The sequence below is a fragment of the Pristis pectinata genome, chromosome 4 (genome assembly GCF_009764475.1).
Source record: "Pristis pectinata isolate sPriPec2 chromosome 4, sPriPec2.1.pri, whole genome shotgun sequence".
Taxonomy (NCBI): Eukaryota; Metazoa; Chordata; class Chondrichthyes; order Rhinopristiformes; family Pristidae; genus Pristis; species Pristis pectinata.
Window position 1 is genome coordinate 4,955,413 of NC_067408.1, and position 18,946 is coordinate 4,974,358.

The 18,946-nt window shown below is 44.7% G+C and overlaps 1 protein-coding gene across 1 annotated transcript in view; it reads left to right on the top strand.

Moving 5' to 3' along the window:
- ik (IK cytokine) overlaps positions 1-18,946 on the top strand; it is a 55,801-nt gene that overhangs the window by 33,045 nt on the left and 3,810 nt on the right. The window contains exons 12-19 of the mRNA XM_052014704.1: positions 1,670-1,886; positions 4,406-4,424; positions 6,905-6,983; positions 12,798-12,878; positions 14,443-14,500; positions 15,905-15,993; positions 16,802-16,910; positions 18,792-18,826. Of these exons, the coding sequence (XP_051870664.1) occupies positions 1,670-1,886; positions 4,406-4,424; positions 6,905-6,983; positions 12,798-12,878; positions 14,443-14,500; positions 15,905-15,993; positions 16,802-16,910; positions 18,792-18,826 (687 nt within the window). The remainder of the gene's footprint in view (positions 1-1,669; positions 1,887-4,405; positions 4,425-6,904; positions 6,984-12,797; positions 12,879-14,442; positions 14,501-15,904; positions 15,994-16,801; positions 16,911-18,791; positions 18,827-18,946) is intronic.

Below are 18,946 nucleotides of genomic sequence, written 5' to 3' on the forward strand. Positions count from 1 at the left end.
ATGAAGCCACAAATTGGGAGTGGGGTGGCAAGCTAAAATGGCAGGCAGCGGGAAAGTCAGGGTCAGTCCTGTGGACTGAATGCAGATGTTCTGCAAAGCAGTCATAGAGCAATACAGCACGGACACAAGCCCTTCGGCCCAACCAGTCCATGCCGACCACGGTGCCCACCCAGCTAGTCCCAATTTCCTACATTCAGCCCATATCCCTCCAAGACCCTGCCCTCCATGTATCTATCCAAGAGCTTCCTTAAGCGTTCTTAAGGCATTGGAAAGGGTGCAGAGGAGATTTACCAGGATACTGCCTGGATTAGAGAGAATGGACTATGAGGAGAGACTAAAGGAGCTAGGGCTTTACTCATTGGCGAGAAGGAGGATGAGGGGAGACATGATAGAGGTATACAAAATATTAAGAGGAATAGAGAGAGTGGACAGCCAGCGCCTCTTTCACAGGGCATCAATGCTCAATACAAGAGGGCATGGCTTTAAGGTGATGGGTAGGAGGTTCAAGGGAGACGTCAGAGGGAGGTTTTTCACCCAGAGAGTGGTTGGGGCATGGAATGCGCTGCTTGGGGTGGTGGTGGAGGCTGATACGTTGGTCGAGTTCAAGAGATTGTTAGATAAGCATGTGGAGGAATTTAAGATAGAGGGATATGTGGGAGGAAGGGGTTAGATAGTCTTAGGAGTGGTTTGAAGGTTGGCACAACATGGTGGGCCGAGGGGCCTGTATTGTGCTGTATTGTTCTATGGTTTAATGATACTATTGTACCTGCCTCAACCTCTTCCTCTGGCAGCTCATTCCATATACTCACCACCCTCTGTGTGAAGAAGTTACCCGTCAGGACCCTTTTAAATCTTTCCCCTCTCACCCTAAACCTATGCCCCCTAGTTTTGAACTCCCCTATCCTGGGGAAAAGACTGTTACTATCCCCCTTATCTACGCCTCTCATAATTTTAAACACTTCTGTAAGGTTGCCCCTCATTCCGCCAATCTGTGTTGGTTTCTCTGCTGTTGAGGAGACCACGTTGTGAACACTGAATGCAGTATGCTTGAAGTGCAAGTGAATCGCTGCTTTACCTGGTTCCATTGTTTGGGTCCATGAACGGTGGGAAGGAAAGAGGTAGAACGTGCGGTGTCTCCTGCTGGTGCCCGGGGAAGTATGTTGGTTGGTGGAGATGGAAGAGGGGACCAGGGAGTCACAGGTGGAACAGAATGATGAAAGAGGATAGGATGATGTCCGGTGATGGAATCTCATTAAAGGTATAGAAAATTCCAGAGGATGATCCATTGAATGCAGAGGCTGGTGTGGGGTGGAAAGTGAGGACTGGGGAACTCTGTCCTTGCTCTGCTTAGGATGAGGTGCAGAAATAGATGAGATGCCGTCAAGGATTTTGCCAACTGCAGTCGAGGGGAAGAAGGCAGACGTTTCCTGTCATTGGAGCAGATAAGATGTGGATGGAGGAACTGGGAGAACGAATGGAGTCCTTGTAGGAATGGGGGTGGGAGGAAGCTTAGCTGAGATAGCTTGGAATGCTGGCCATTTTCTTCATTTGTGTTCCCTTGCCAACTGCCCTCATTGTGAGGACTGGTGTTTAGGACCTCTCTATAGCATTTTGCAGAATGTTTGAACATTTCCCACATAGTTGGACTACTATTTCTCCTTTCTTTCAGCATCTTTGATGACATTGGCGACTACGTGCCAACAACCGCGAAGGTTGTTCGCGAAAAGGAGCGTGAGAAATACCGGGAGAAGGAGAGGGAAAGAGAGAGGGAGCGAGAAAGGGAACGCGAACGGGAGAGAGAGCGGGAACGGGAGAGGGAGAGAGAGAGGGACGAAGAGAAAAAGTCCAGACACAATTACTTTGAAAAGCCAAGAGTGGATGATGAGGTAAGCGCTAATCATCTGATAACTGCAGCACCAGCAGCGGATTCAAAAGCGGTCAGACTTGTAATATACTCCAGGGTTATTCACTTGTGGCCTGCAACAGACACCATCAAGTCAAGTTGAGTTTATTGTCATGTGCACAAGTACGATGCAATGAAAAACCTGCTTGCGCAGCATCACAAGCACGTAGGTACAGACAACACACAACACAAATTATACAGGACAGAGAGATGGGAAAATAAACTGCAAAAACGGGACTTCAGTGCAAAAAAAAATACAAGTCCATGGTGCACACATTGTCCATGAGTGAGCCTTGATTCTTTTTCAAGTGATAGCTGTAGTTGGCCCAGGTATTTGTGTATTTGTGGAATTGGGGCTTTATCTTGATCCCTTGACGTTGTGGTGAGCTACCTTCTAGAATCACTGCTGTCCTTCTGGTGATGGTAATCCCGAGGTGATCCTGAGGAGCGAGTTCTACCATTTAGATGTTTCCAAGTCAGGTGGTGCAACTTGGAGGGGACCTGGTGTGTGGGGATTCCCTGTGCCTACTGCCCTTGATCTTGGTAGAAGAGGCACGGGTTTGGAAGATGCTGTCAGAGCAGCCTGGGTATGTTTTGTTAATGGCACACACAAGGTGTGTCCATTGGCCACTGTAAATTGTGCAGATGACTGGTGGAATCTGGGAGGAATGTAGGGAGAATAAAATGGGATCAGTGTAGGATAAGTGGATGCTTGCTAACTGGTGCGTACTCAGTGGCCAGAGTACCTGATTGTAGCATGCTGTTGTGCATAGGTCGGTCAAACTTGGTTTGTTTTGTCTGGAGTGTTGGAGGCTGAAGGGAGACCTGATAGAAGTTTATAAAATTATGAGAGGCATAGATAGACAGTAAGAATCTTTTTCCCAGGAGAGAAATGTAAAATACTAGAGGGCATGCCTTTAAGGTGAGAGGGAAAGTTTAAAGGAGCTGTGCTCGGCAAGTCTTTTCCCCCCCACAGACAGTGGTGGGTGCCTGGAACAGGCTGCCAGACGTGGTAGTGGAAGCAGATACAATAGTGGCATTTAAGAGACAGTTAGACACATGAATATGCAGGAAATGGAGGGATATGGATCATGCACAGGCAGGAGAATAAGTTTAATTCGACCGTATTAGGGACATCATGGTCCAAAGGGCCTGTTCCTGTGCTGTATTGTTCTATGTTCTGAATATTCATGGATATATCTGAGTGTAAACAACACAGCTGGAACATTGACCTACCTGAAGAGAGGTGAATGGATTAACTGTGAATGATAGAAGGAAACAAACATAAAACTTGGAATGAGAGAAGACGGGAGACATGAGACTACAGATGCTGGAACTGGAGCAGAAAGCAAGCTGCTGGAGGAACTCAGTGGGTCAGGCAGCATCTGCGGAAGCAAAGGGATAGATTTCAGTTCGAGACCCCATATCGGGACTGACTGTAAAGGGCAGATAGGCAGTGTAAAGAGGTGAGAGGGATGGGTAAGGAGCTGACAAGTGATGTGGATCCAGTTGATGAGGGGTTAATGGGCAGATGAAGCCAGGTGGGGAGCCATCTGACTCCATCATCTGCAACCCTCTGACTCCACATCACCTCCCAGCCTCTGTCGCTGTCTCCACTATTCCCTCCCCCCACCTAGGTCATACTTAGCTGCTTTGGTAACTTTTCCTCCATCAGCTCAAGAGCAGGAGAGTTCACTGATGGTTGCACAGTGTACGATTCCATTTATAACTCCTTGGGTTATAAATGTTCAGGCAGGGACTCAGGATATTTGTGCCACAAGTGTCAGGCAGTTCATCTCCAATGAGAGAATGCCTATCCACTGCCCTTTGATATCCAGTCCCTGAATCGCCACTGTTAACATCCTGAGATTACCTGAGACTTAATTGAACCAGCTACAAACTGCAGCTAAAAGACAGGCCAGAGACTCTGTATCCTGCAGTGAATGATTCTCTGCCTGACTTGTGCCTTACAGATGGTGGAATGTATTTGAGGTCAAGAGATAAAGCAACTTGCTGAAGAATACCTGGCATCAGATTGGTGATGCAGCCATAGTATTTATGTGCTCATCTAATTAAGTTCCTTCTGTACCACAGTTAGGAAATTGGAGCAAATTAAAATTTTCTGTTTCTCTGAAATTATTTCAAGAAAAAGGTACAAAATTAAAACAGAAAAGGGAAATTGGTTTATTATTGTCACATGTACCAAGGTACAGTGTAAAACTTTGTTTTGCATGCCATCCATACAGATCATTTCATCACAGTACATTGAGGTAGTACAAGGGAAAACAATAACAGAATGTGGAATAAAGTGTTACAGTTACAGAGAAAGTGCAGTGCAGGCAGACAAGGTGCAAGGTTGTGTGGCCTGCTAACTTAAGTATGAAAAACATTTGAATAAAATTGCTTTTGAAAAATAGTTGCATTTGGTCACTTTGCGTTTATGTTTATTAATTACTCTGACAAAAATAATCCTAATCCATTTCTATTTTCTTGTTTAAACAGCCAGCAGAATTGGAGACTGGTGAGTTTTTTTTAAGAATGTTTCTTTTAGCGATCATGTTTGGCCTTGGGATTAGTTGGTAGGTCGGATACAGAGCCTTCTGGGCCTGTTTATTAAATTATAGTATGAAGTTTCCTTCATTTCTTTCCTTGGGCAAGCAGTTTCCATCTTAGAATAAGAAAATAATCTTGCACAGATGGCTACCAACCAGTCCATTTTGTGCCTGCTAGTCTATAACTCCTGTATGAGTCCTTTGTAAGTGGTTCAGTGCTATTAATGTTTGCTTAATTGTATATTATTTGGATATGACTGAAATTATCCCCTTTTTTGTAATATAAGTGGAATAATTATTTACGAGTGGATCATAGAGCAAGGATAATTTAGTGAAATGGTTCTCTGATACTTTGCAGAGTACACAGGCGTCCTTTCATTAAAAATACAGGAGGACTTTGGTTACAGGCCCAGCCCAGCCCATTCACTGAAAGAGTCGATGAATGCTCCCTCTGTACGCTGACTGTGAGCCTCTGTATAACACGATTTTGGCAACTTCTCTCCAGGTTGCTGCAGCTTCATAAAGTGACTATGATTTTGTTCAGAATGGTTTACGTCACCCGACTATTAGTCTTGACCCCTGCACTGATGAGATCATTGGAGTTACAAATCCTCCCCACCTTGCAGTTTGAAGATTTTTAACTATTTTATGACTTATCTATATAAACCTACTGGATTGTCAAGGAAATTAAACCAGTTCTCTTATGTCCAGTTAGAAAAGGAACACTGCTGCCCTTGGCCAGTCTGGTCTGTATCTCAGTTCAGTGTGGTCCATTTGTAACTACCCCACTGAAATGTCTCTGAGAGGGTTTGCCACTATTTTCTCACGCTAATTTTCTTATAGGGCAAGTAGTGCCTTACTAACTTGATTGAGTTTTTTGACAAGGTGATGAGGGTGATTGATGAAGGTAGAGCAGTGGATGTTGTCTACATGGATTTCAGTAAGGCGTTTGACAAGGTCCCTCATGGGAGGCTCATCCAGAAGATTAAGATGCATGGGATCCACGGCGAATTGGCCGTTTGGATTCAGAACTGGCTTGTTCGTAGAAGACAAGAGGGTAGTGGTCGATGGGACTTATTCTAGCTGGTCTGTGATTAGTGGTGTTCCTCAGAGATCTGTACTGGGACCTCTGCTGTTTGTGATGTATATAAATGACCTGGATGAAAATGTGTGTGGGTGGGTTAGTAAGTTTGCGGATGATACAAAGATTGGTGGTGTTGTGGATAGTGTAGAAGACTGGCTAAGGATATAGCGGGATATCAATCAGCTGCAGATATGGGCAGAGAATTGGCAGATGGAGTTCAACCCGGCTAAATGTTGCACCTTGGGAGATCAAATGTAAAGAGACAGTACACTGTTAATGGCAAGTCCCTTAACAGTGTTGGTGAGGAGAGGGATCATGAGCTCCAAGTTCATAGCTCCCTGAAAGTGGCTACACAGGTTGATAGAGTAGTAAAGAAGGCATATGGCATGCTTGCCTTCGTTAGTCGAGGCACTGAGTTCAAGAGTCAGGAAGTTATGCTGCAGTTTTATAAAACTTTAGGCTGCATCTGGAGTATTGCATTCAGTTCTGGTCGCAGCATCATAGGAAGGTTGTCAAGGCTTTGGAGAGGGTGCAGAAGAGGTTTACCAAGATGCTGCCTGGATTAGAGGGCATGTGCTATGAGAATAGGTTGGACAAACTTGGGTTGTTCTCTGTGGAGCGGCGGAGGCTGAGGGGAGATCTGATAGACATTTATAAGATTATGAGAGGCATAGACAGAGTAGACAGCCAATATTTTTTCCTCGGGGTTGAAACGGCTAATACCAGAGGACATGCATTTAAGGTGAGAGGGGGAAAGTTGAAAGGAGATGTGCGGGGCAAGTTTTTTTTACACGGAGTGGTGGGTGCCTGGAATGCGCTGCCTGATGTGGTGGTGAAGGCACAGATTATGGGGGTGTTCAAGCAGCTCTTAGGCACATGAGTGCGAGGGAAATGGTAGGATATGGACATGGTGTAGGCAGAAGGGGTTAGTTTAGTTGGGCATTTTATTACAAATGTAATTGGTTTAGCACAACATGGTGGGCCAAAGGGCCTGTACTGTTCTATGTTCTAATGAAGGTGGCTACTAAATGCCAGCAATGTCCACGAACTGACATTGGACAAGGAACATGTCAGGTGTTAACGGGACCACAGATGTGAGAAGTAGAGGCAGCCTTCCGAAGTTAGGACTGAAGATTGTGGGGTTGCAATAAAAGCATTTAGTCCAAGCTACACTTGGCTTTGGGGTACCTGAAGTCAGTGCTGGCTGCCTAGAGATCAAATACTTAGTTTCCAGCATGATATCCCTCACCTTAACACAAAATTCACAGGGAAGGATTGAGGGGCATTGGTATTAAGGAGGGTGGAATGGGGTAAATTTACTAATTAAAAAAAAATCTAATATCTCTCCTTATTTGTTTTATCCAGGTCCTGGGTCGGCAAAGGATCTGATTAAATCGATCAATGAAAAGTTTACTGGAGCTGGAGGATGGCAGGGGGCAGAATCATATCCTCTCTGTGTGGCAGGGACTGCGCTCAGTTAGAAAGAGAGTAAAAAGACATAGTTGAGGGACAGATGTAAGGCTGGACAATGGAAGCCTTCAAGATTATGCCATGGGAAATATAAACCTTTCTCGAGGCGAGGCAACTCCTTTCTTTAAAGGCAGCACCTTTGTCAGGGCAGTGCTCCTTTGGTTCTGCACTGCGGGTATGTTTGAGTGTCTGGAGCAACATGCAATCCGTGGCACGTTAGAACACAAATGTCTTCTTTTGAAACTGCATTGTTGCAGTTGGCTAAAGATAGCCAGTTGTCTTGCATCTGTGGCTGCACGTGGCAGTCAATAGATCAGGTTTCTTTATTAGTCACATGTACGTTGAAGCACACAGTGAAATACATCTTTTGCATAGAGTGTTCTGGGGGGCAGCCCAATAGTGTCGCCACGCTTCCGGCGCCAACACAGCATGCCCACAGCTTCCTTACCCATACGTTTTTGGAATGTGGGAGGAAACCGGAGCACCTGGAGGAAACCCACACAGACATAGGGAGAATGTACAAACTCCTTACAGGCAGTGGCCGGATTTGAACCCGGGTCGTTAGTGCTGTAAAGCATTATGCTAACCACTACACTACTGTGCAAGGAATGTGACAAGCGGTTGTAAACTAACCTGTGGTTATTAGGTTTAATGTCCATGATCAGAGTCATAAGAGGCAGCACACAAATGGGCCCTTTCTCCCACAGGCAGCAATCTAATCTTACATTAATCCCATTCTGATTCTCCTCACATTCTCATCAACCCCCCCATCCCCCCCCCCCCCCCCCCCCCCCCCCCCAGATTCTACCTCTCGCATACGCACTAGGCGCAATTTACAATGGACAATTAACTGACCAAACCCACAGACCTTTGGGATAGGGGAGGAAACCAGAGCATCCAGAAGAAACCCTCGCGGCCACAAACTCCACACTGACAGCAAACCAAGGTCAGGATTGAACCGGGGGCTCTGGCACTTTGAGGCATTAGCTGCACTACTGTGCTGCCCACTTTACTATCATGCAGCAGCTACCAATCTTGCAATGTTATATGCTTGGGAGTTCACAAGGAGGATAAATCCTTAGAGCAGTGTCTGGTCAATTGTTGGCTATTATTCACAAGACAAGGGAGCAGAAGCAGGCCATTCGGCCCATTGAGTCTGCTCCAAGGAAAAGGGAAAAAAATGAGAAATGGGGAATGGAGGGGGGAAACAAAAAAAACCTATTCTAATCCCAATTTCCGGCCTTATCCCTTGATACCCTGACTATTTAGATACCTATCTATCTCCTCCTTGAACGCCCCCACTGATCTGGCCTCCACTGCTGTACGTGGCAAGGAGTTCCACAAATTCACCACCCTCTGGCTAAAGAAATTTCTCCTCATCTCTGTTTTGAAACTGTACCCTCTAATTCTAAGATTGTGCCCTCTGGTCCTGGACTCACCCACCAAGGGAAACAGCCTAGCCACATCTACTCTGTCCTTTCCTATCAACATTTTAGATGTCACTATGAGGTCCCCTCTCATTCTACTGTACTCCTGACTAACCGGCACATTGTCGATGTCCTCCACGGTGAAGACCAATGCAAAATATTCATTCAATTCCTCTGCCATCTCTCTATTGTCCGTTATATCTCCTGCACCATTATCAATTGGTCCTATATCAACCCGTGTCTCTCTTTTACTCCTTATGTATTTAAAAAAACTCTTAGTATCCTTTTGAATGTTATCCGCCAACTTCCTTTCATAATTCATCTTTTCTTTCCTAATGACCTTCTTAGTTTCTCTCTGCAGGTTTTTAAAAGCTTCCCAGTTTTCTGTTTTCCCACTAATTTTTGCTTCTTTGTACGCTGCCCCTTTTGCTTTTATTTTAGCCTTCACCTCTTTCATTATCCACATTTGTGCCTTTCTTCCATTCAAAACCTTTTTTCTTGGAATATATCTATCCTGCATTTTCCTTATTTCCTGTAGAAATTCCTTCCATTTCTCCTCTGCCATCCCTCCAGCCAGCTTACTCTTCCAATCAATTTGGGCCAACTCTTCTCTCATACCATTGTAATTTCCTTTGTTCCACTGAAATATCGATACAGCAGTTATCAGCTTCTCCTTCTCAAATTTGAAACTGATCTCAATCATATTGTGATCACTGGTTCCCAGTGGTTCCTTTACCTTTAGCTCCCTAATCACCTCCGGTTCATTACATGGCACCCAATCCAAAACAGCCAATCCCCTGGTGGGCTCTTCAACAAGTTGCTCCAGAAAAACGTCTCTTAGACATTCCACAAACTCACTCTCCTGAGTTCTACTGCCTTGCTGGATTTCCCAGTCCACCTTCATGTTAAAATCCCCCATAATTATCTTCACATTGTCACTCTGGCATGCTTTTTCTATCTCAAACTGCAACTTATCGTCCACTTCCTGACTGCTATTAGGGGGCCTATATATGACTGCTACTATTGTCCTTTTACCCTTGCTATTTCTTAGCTCCACCCACAAGGATTCCACCTCCTCTGACCCAATGTCCTTCCTTTCTACTGATTTTATATCACTACTAACCATCATGGCCACACCTCCCCCTCTGCCTACCCGCCTATCCTTCCTATACACTGTGTACCCCTGGACAATCAGTTCCCAATCACATCCATCATAAAGCCATGACTCGGTGATTGCCACAATGTCGTATTTATTAACCTGTAGTTGTGCCACTAGGTCATCTACTTTATTCCTAATGCTACGTGCATTTAAATATAGTACATTTAGTCCAGTATCTGCTATTGATTTTGTTGTACTTCTATTGTTCAGCAGATTATCCTGACTTTCCACCTGTCTATCCTTCTTACCATCTTCACTACATACTATCTTAGACATGTTCCTATATACCTCATCCTCTATCCTAACATTCTGTATCCTAACATCCTGATTTGTTGTACTTCTATTATTCAGCAAATTATCCTGACTTCTCACCTGCCTGTCCTTCTTGCCATCCTCATTGGACTTGTTTCTATAAACTTCCTCCCTTACCTTAGCATCTTGTAACCTAACATCCTGGTTTCCATCCCCTTGCCAGATCAGTTTAAACCCTCCACTACAACTAAATTAAACATTCCCGCCAGGATATTGGACCCTTTGGAGTTTAGGTGCAACCCATCCTTAGCGAATAGGTCATGCCTCCCCCAAAAAAGGTCCCAATTATCCAAAAATCTGAAGCCCTGCCCCCTGCACCAGTCACTCAGCCACGCATTCATCTGCCAGAGCTTTCTATTCTTCCTATCATTGACACGTGGCACAGGTGGTAATCCTGAGATTACTACCCTTGAGGTCCTACTTCTCAACCTTCTCCCTAATGCCTTGTATTCCTCCTTCAGGACCTCTTCTCCTTTTCTACCTACGTCATTGGTACCTACATGTACCAAGACTTCTGACTGCTCACCCTCTCCCCTCAATATTCTGGACCCGATCCGTGATATCCCGTACCCTGGCACCAGGGAGGCAACACACCATCCGAGACTCATTGTCGGTATCGCAGAATCTGCTATCCGTACCCCTTACTATAGAATCCCCAATAACCACTGCATTTCGCTTCCTCCGCTGGGCCACAGTACCAGGCACGGTGCCGAGGTCCCGGTTGCTGAGGTCTTCCTCTATCAGGTCATCCTCTCCAACCGAATCTAAAATGAGATATCGGTTTTTGAGGGGGACCACCACAGAGGTGCTGTCTACAAACTCTTTATAACTCCTGTCTATTTCCTGCTCGCTCTCCCTAACCAACTGAATAACCAATTATTGCTCTCGATGCCCTTTTTTAAATCACTTCCCACACTCTCCTAAAGACAGTGATATTTTACATATACATTTCCATAATCACCAGGTTCTGGAGTTTCTAAATGGTCTCTGTATGCCTGAACCTGAATGGTGCGTATCTAGTTCAAGAGATTGTTAGATAAGCATATGGAGGAATTTAAGATAGAGAGATATGTGGGAGGAAGGGGTTAGATAGTCTTAGGAGTGGTTTGAAGGTCAGCACAACATGGTGGGCCGAAAGGCCTGTATTGTGCTGTATTGTTCTATGGTTATATGCTCTCGAGTATTGTGGGGCTGGGGTAGGGTGGGGAGTTTGCAGTCAAACCTATACATCCAGCAGGTCCTGAGGCACTTTATAACAAACCTACCGTCACCTAATCTGATGCAATGATCGGAGTTCAACTCTTCCGGTCGACCCCACCCACAGAGTCTCAAGTGACCTTTCATTCCTTTGTCCGTCAATTATTGCAGCATAAGAGTTTACAGAACAGAAGGGAAGTGCTTCAGTCATCGCTCTCTGTCCTGCTCAGATAGGATATTTGGGTTGTTCCCGTTTCCCGTCCTCTGGTCTGTGGTCTCATAGGTTCCTGCTGTTTGATTGCTTGTCCAGAGTTTCAAGCCCTTTCACTGCAACAGGATTTTTTCTTTCCTTCAATCCAATTTGACCAATTGGTAAAATTGGTCCTTTTACCAATTAAACTTAATGTCCACTAATTATCAATCTCCCTGCTGAGGGAAATAGGTCCTTTCTGTTTACCATATCCAGACCTCTCAAAACTTTGACCATGTTCACCTCAACTACGTCTTCCCTCAGTATTCCCCCCCCCACCCCCAACCAGAGAAAAAACAATCCCAGCCTAGCCTATCTCTCCCCATAACTAAAATTCTTCACTATGACAACCTTGCCCTCTCTGATGCAATCACCTCCTTCCTGCAGTGATGACCAGCATTTTGCCTGTGCCCTTATCCAGTTTTAGCACAGTCTCCCTGCTCTTATATTCTGTACCTAAGTCAGCAGCCCACGTGCCTTTTAACCATCTTACCTATCTGTCCTGTTACCTTCTGAGATTTGTGGGCAAATGCTCCAAGATCCCTTCCCCCCACACTTCGTGGTATCCTACCCATCTTGCATTTCACAGATTCGTAGAGTTATACAGCATGGAAACGGGTCCTTCAACCCAACTCATCTGTGCTGACCTGAGCTGGTCCCATTTGTTTGCTTTTGGCCCATTATCCCTCTAAATCTTTCCCGTGCATTAAATGTTCAGATATCTTTTAAACATTGTAATTGTTCCTGCCTCTACCAACACATTCTGTTAACCATCACCCTCTGTGTGGAGAAATGTCTTTCAGGTCCTCTTCAAATCTTTCCCCTCTCACCTTAAACCTTTATCCTCTAGTTTTAGATTCCCCTACCCTGGGGGAAAAGGCTGTGACTATCTACCCTATCTATGCCTGCCTTCCTTGTTTACCTTCCCCCAAATATATTGCCACTTCACTTCTCAGGATTAAATCCATTTGCCACCTTACATGCCACCCAACCAGTCCACTGATACCTTTCTTCCTCCTCATCAACCAATATGGATATCATCGGCAAACTTCTTCACTTATGCTCCCCTCTGTTGAAAATGACACGATTATCACAAAAAATGAGGGGCCTGTTTCTAAGCACGGTACCTCATTGTGTACGACCCCTGGTCCCTAAAACTTTTGTTGACCCTCAACTTTCTCCCACTGAGCCAACTTTCTTTTTTTTTAATCCAATTTGCCTCCTTCCCTCGGATGCCATGGAATTTTGCTGTCTTGATTTCCCAGCCTCACGGGATTTGGATCAGTCTCTCTTCAAAAGAACTTTCATTCTGAAAAAGATTATCCGCTGCACGTGGAACACTTCTTCCCCTGGGTGGGTCGCCCAATCCCTAGGAATGACTTTATGGGGCTCCTTGCATTCAGGACATGTGCAGGGATCAACATTACCTTAACTGAACTTCAAGGCAAAGAGGCAGGAAGAGAAGAAGCGGCTTGGGGATTTCTTCGGGACATCAGACAGCTATGCAGAATGTTACCCAGCGACGTAAGTGTTGCAATAAGAATTAAATTCTTTATTTCAAACCATTATTTGCAAGGCTACTGGTTTCCTACCTTCATGAAACAATAACTTGAATCACAAAATCATTGTCATAGCACAGAATGCTATTCACCCCAGTTTGAGGAAAACTTTAATTAGACTCCCCTTCTCCTCACAGCTCTGTAATTCTCTCACCTTTGAGAGCTACATCTTTTTAATGGTTGCTGTTGTGTATAAGAGGAGCTTTGAAAGAACATTGAGGAAACTGTTTCCATTTCTGGGTAAATGGATAACCGGAGGATGTGGGCAAAATAACCAAACTTTGGAGTTGGATGGGACAGTAGGAAAAAAAAGTGAACAGTAAATTGTTTGTTCGGAGAGGAACTGAAGGAGCATTGGAGGCAGGTTTATTATTGTCACTTGTACCGAGGTACAGTGAAAACTTGTCTTGCATACCATTCGTACAGATCATTTCATTACACAGTGCAGTTACATTGGGTTAGTACAGAGTGCATTGATGTAGTGCAGGTAAAAACAATAACAGTACAGAGTAAAGTGTCACAGCTACAGAGAAAGTGCAGTGCAATAAGGTGCAAGGTCACAAGGTAGATCGTGAGGTCATAGTCCATCATCGTATAAGGGAACCGTTCAATAGTCTTATCACAGTGGGATAGAAGCTGTCCTTAAGTCTGGTGGTACGTGCCCTCAGGCTCCTGTATCTTCTACCTGATGGAAGAGGAGAGAAGAGAGAATGACCCGGGTGGGTGGGGTCTTTGATTATGCTGGCTGCTTCACCAAGACAACGAGAGGTAAAGACAGAATCCAAGGAGGGGAGGGTGATGTCCGTGACGCGCTGGGCTGTGTCCACAATTCTCTGCAGTTTCTTGCGGTCCTGGGCAGAGCAGTTGCCATACCAAGCCATGATGCATTTCTATGGTGTATCCATAAAAGTTGGTGAGAGTCAAAGGGGACAAACCGAATTTTTTTACCCTCCTGAGGAAGTAGAGGCGCTGGTGAGCTTTCTTGGCTGTGGCATCTACGAGATTTGACCAGGAGAGGCCGTTGGTGATGTTCACTCCCAGGAACTTGAAGCTCTCAACCCTCTCGACCTCAGCACCATTAATGTAGACAGGTGCATGTACACTGCCCCCTTTCCTGAAGTCAATGACCAACTATTTTGTTCTGTTGACATTGAGGGAAAGGTTGTTGTCATGACACCATTCCACTAAGCTCTCTATCTCCTCCCTGTACTCCGACTCATTGCTGTTTCAGATACGGCCTACAACGGTGGTATCATCTGCAAACTTGCAGTGGTACCTTTCACTGGGTGTTCATTGTGTGTGCAGGACTGTGGTAAAGGTGCAGGCAAGCGGAACTGATTGGATGGATCTTTCAAAGTGCGCAGGCAAAAGGTGCTGTACGATTATTTCCAGAAAGGAATAAATTTATCAGTAATCACTCAGTGCTCCGTGTTGCTTCCATTCCACAGGGCCACAGTCACCACGAGATTGAGGCAGTGAAGTCACCTGTGGGATTAGCCTCATTACCTTCTCTTTCTTTCCTGTTACAGGCTGGATGATATGGCTGTTGACAGTGATGAAGAGGTGGATTACAGTAAAATGGATCAGGTGAGAAAGTGGCGGCAAAAGTCAAGGTGGTGAGTGGTGAACCCTGTCATACTAGCATAACTGCTTGTTGCAGCAAGGTTGTACAGTGGAACTTCCAGCCTAGTGACTTTCCATGGTGAGAACTTCACAAGCAATTATGTATAATACTGACAACTTGTATATTTAATGTAAAATGCTTTGCAAAGATTATTAAGATATGGGTACCTTACTGTCACACCACTCCTTTGGTAAACTCCAATAATCCATTATCCAGTAGTTCAGGAGTCGTGATAGTCAGGCATCAAGCTTAATTATTATTCCAGAACATGAGCTGGAAGTCCAGAGAGAAGGATTGGTGCGTGGGCAGATTTGGGGGGCTGTGGAATGCGGCTGGGGTCAGGGTCCGACTGTGGGCCCGGTGTGTGTCCGGAGCCAGGATTGGGGTCAGGAGCATGTGTAGGTATGTGGCAGGAGTGGGGGTCCTGAGTACTTGTCTCTTTTCCTCTGCTTGTAAACATCTGGCTCGCTGGAAGATTTATTATGTGTAACGTAAAATTGTCAGGAGTATAGATAGGGTAGACTGCAGGAAACCTTTCTCCATGTCAGAAGTAGTTTAAAACTAGAGGACGTGGGTTTAGGGTAAGAGGGAAAAGTTTCAGAGGAGATGGGAGGTGGGGCACCTTCACCCGGAGAGTGGTGAGAACCTGAAATACATTGCCTGAGATAGTGGTGGAAGCCCGGTCACTGACTGTTTAAGAAATGTCCAGATGAACACTTGATGGCTTAGGCATTGAGGGCCGTGGACCAAGTGCTGGGAGGTGGGATTAATATGGAAGGGCGCCCATTGACAGTGTGGATGAGTTGGGCCGAATGGCCTATTTCCATGCTGTAAAATTCCATATTTAAAAGTGAAATAAAAATGTTTGGGTATGAATACAAGTAACATCCAATAGTCCAGAAATTTAGTGCAGCACTACCAATGTTCCATGGGTGCCAGATTATCGGTTTACTGTATGTATTTAACACCTACCTCTTTATACAGCTTTCAGTCACATTCCAATATCTCTTCAAGAGGTTCAGTGTCGATATTGTTTGATAGTGCTCCTGTGGTTTCTTTATTACCTTGAGCCCAATATAAATGCAGCTGGTTTATTGAAACTATTTTTCTATTTTGTTAATGTGTATGAAAAATGTTGGGCCTTTGGCTGCTCTTGCTCCTGTTTGCCCTCTTCCCATTTGGACAGCACTGAGGGTAATTGATTGGACCATCTTTGTCCTCAGTGGTGGTAAGATAATTCAATACAGATCAGCAATCGATTGGATCTTTCATTCTCCTTCACCTGGTACATCCACATCTGACCTTGAACAAGCTCTCTCCAACTACCAGGTACAACGGTGTGACTTTCTTATTCCTCTCGTCTTCAGGGTAATAAGAAGGGACCCCTTGGGCGTTGGGATTTTGACACGCAGGAAGAATACAGTGAATACATGAACAACAAAGAGGCATTACCTAAGTAAGTGTACAGTGTTTCCAGGTGGTTGCCTATATCACAGTAGGGAGTGTGCCATCAGTGACTGAGAGGAGAGCTGTCCAATTACTAACACATGGGCTACAGCCTGTCCTTGTAAAACTTGCATTTCTTAATGTTTTCCATGTTCTGCTCAACCTGGACAGTGTCCAGGCTGAGAAACAACATTAATTACTTTGTCCAAATGTGAGGGAACCAAATCGCCCTCCTCTTCAATTATAAACATCGTTGGCCAGAAGCTGTACTGGACAGAGTGGGATCCTGTGCACCTACCTTTGAGAGGGTAAACAGGGGCACTACTTAATCACGTGTGCCTAAGGTGGAGGCTGCCACAGTGAAGCACTCTCTCAGCATTACAGGTCTGAATTAAGTGCTCATGTATCTGGATAATTAAACCCAGAACATTGACTGGGGTGAGAATGCTATCCACTTGGACAAAACTGGGACCTCTGGTGTATGTCAGTCCTCGTGATTATACTGTCACGAAAGAAGTGATGTGTATATTTCTGGGTTTTCCTGTATTTCAGGTCTTTCTGTTAATGAGATTATCTCTTGCTCTTGTGCGTCTGTCTCTGTGCATCTCTCTCTCTCTCTCTCTCTCATTCATATTGTTTTTCAATCTTTTCCTTTCTCTTTCTCCCTCTCTCACTCTTTCTCCCTCTTCTTCTCCCTCTTCTTCTCCCTCTCCCTCTCCCTCCCTCTCTCTCATTCTCTCTCTCTCTCTCTCTCTCTCTCTCTCACTCACATCTGTTTCCTTTTTCTCTTGCTCTCATTTTTTTCTCTCTCCCTGCAGAGCTGCTTTCCAGTATGGTATCAAGATGTCAGAGGGACGTAAGACCCGACGTTTCAAAGAAACAAATGAGAAAGCAGAACTGGATCGACAGTGGAAAAAGATCAGTGCGGTATGTGCCCTACTCGAGCCCTGGGTAACAAACCTGTACCTCCACACCACAGGCAGGGAGCAGCCCATCTCTTCATAATTAGTTCATTGATAACTTTCACATTTTGTGTCTCTAGCATGAAACGGTTTGCCAAAGTTTCAGAGATCAGTATTTAACATCTATATAAAGGTGAGATGATGTAGTTTGTAAATAAACGGATCACCACAGTGTGGGTATGAGTGGCCATTATTAGCTCTGCAGCTACGTCTCTGCTCTCCAATGTTTCTGGACCACACACCTGGCAGCATGTTGCAGGACCACTTATTTTGGAAGTTGTAAAGCAAAAAAAACTACAGCTGGATTCTGAGGAAAAAAACTTAGAAGATGCAGAAACATTTAGCAGGTTGAGCAACGTCTGAGGAGAGGGGAACAGAGGTTCACGTCAATGACCTGTCATTAATGAAACGTTACCTCTGTTCTCTCCACTGGCGCTCTCTGATCCGATGGGTATTCCCAGCGCTTTTTCTTTTGGAACTTGTATTAATAGAACATAAAAATTACTGGGCATTTGATGTATTTTGCAAGTTCTTACTTGATGAAGTGGATTTAACTGCCTGAAATCAAAATTACCACCACATTTGTGTATCAGAGCTGACCTCACACTTGTATTAAATGCTCTGTATTCTTTGGTCCCTAGAATTAATTTAATCTCTTTTGAATGGGCCATGCTGGAGATTTAGCAGTGGTCAGCTTGTCTGCTATTGTGCTTGTTATGTCTCTTGCATTAGCTTAAGTTTTGCCATGTTTCCACATCTCCTTAGTTGCTTTGTTCAGTCTCCATTTCAATGTATTCAAATTCCCCTCTCAATGGGCAGAGTCATTTGTGCTATTTATATAGACCATCATTTGACAAAACTTCATTCGGGGTTCCTTTAGAGTTTGAGAGCTTGATACTGGTGAAAGTAAACTGGTAAATTGGTTTATTATTGTCACATGTACCGAGGTACAGTGAAAAACAGTTTTGCATGCCATCTATACAGATCATTTCATCACATCAGTGCATTGAGGTAGTACAAGGGAAAACAATGACAGAATGCAGAATGAAGTGTTGCAGTTACAGAGAAAGTGTAGTGAAGGCAGCCAGTAAGGTGCAAGGTCATAACAAGGTAGATTGTGAGGTCAAGAGTCCACCTTATTGTACTAGGAAACCGTTCAATAGTCTTATAACAGCAAGATAGAAGTTGTCTTTCAGCCTGGTGGTACGTGCTTTCAGGCTTTTTGTATCTTCTGCCTGATGGGAGGGGGGAGAAGAGAGAATGTCTGGGGTGGGAGGGGTCTTTGATTATGTTGGCTGCTTTACCGAGGCAGCGAGAAGTGTAGACAGAGTCCACAAAGGGAAGGCTGGTTTCCGTGACGCGCTGAGCTGTGTCCACAACTCTCCGCAGTTTCTTGTGGTCCCAGGCAGAGCAGTTGCTGTACCAAGCCATGATGCATCCAGATAGTACGCTTTCTGTGATTCACCTATGAAAATTGGTGAGGGCAACATGCCAAATTTCTTTAGCCTCCTGAAGAAGTAGAGACGCTGGTGAACTTTCTTGGCCGTACTTCAAATCAATGCACGTATCTTATGGAAGCTGAGAGAGAGCAGAGGGAGCCTCGGTTTAGGGTTTCCTCTCTAACAGAGCGCGTCCATCAAAGTTGCACTGGGAATGAACGGCCCAGATAATGTACTCTAGCATTTAGCACAGCTCAAACCCACAGGGAGCAACTCAGCGAGCTGCAACTTGACGTTTAGCAACAAACTTTCAGATTCACTCGTCTGTGATATCATTCTAGTAATATCTAAATGTGGATAAATGCTGCTTTCCTGATTGAAGGTTTAATGGCTCTTTTCTGTTTCAGATCATTGAAAAGAGAAAGAAGTTAGAGGCAGATGGGTGAGTGATGTTGTCTTTTATTTCAGTGTTCTGTATTGGTAATTATTGAGTTAATTGTCAAAGACAGTCTTTCTGGACACCCCCGAAGTATCTTTCAGCCAGTAAAGTACTTTTCTCAGT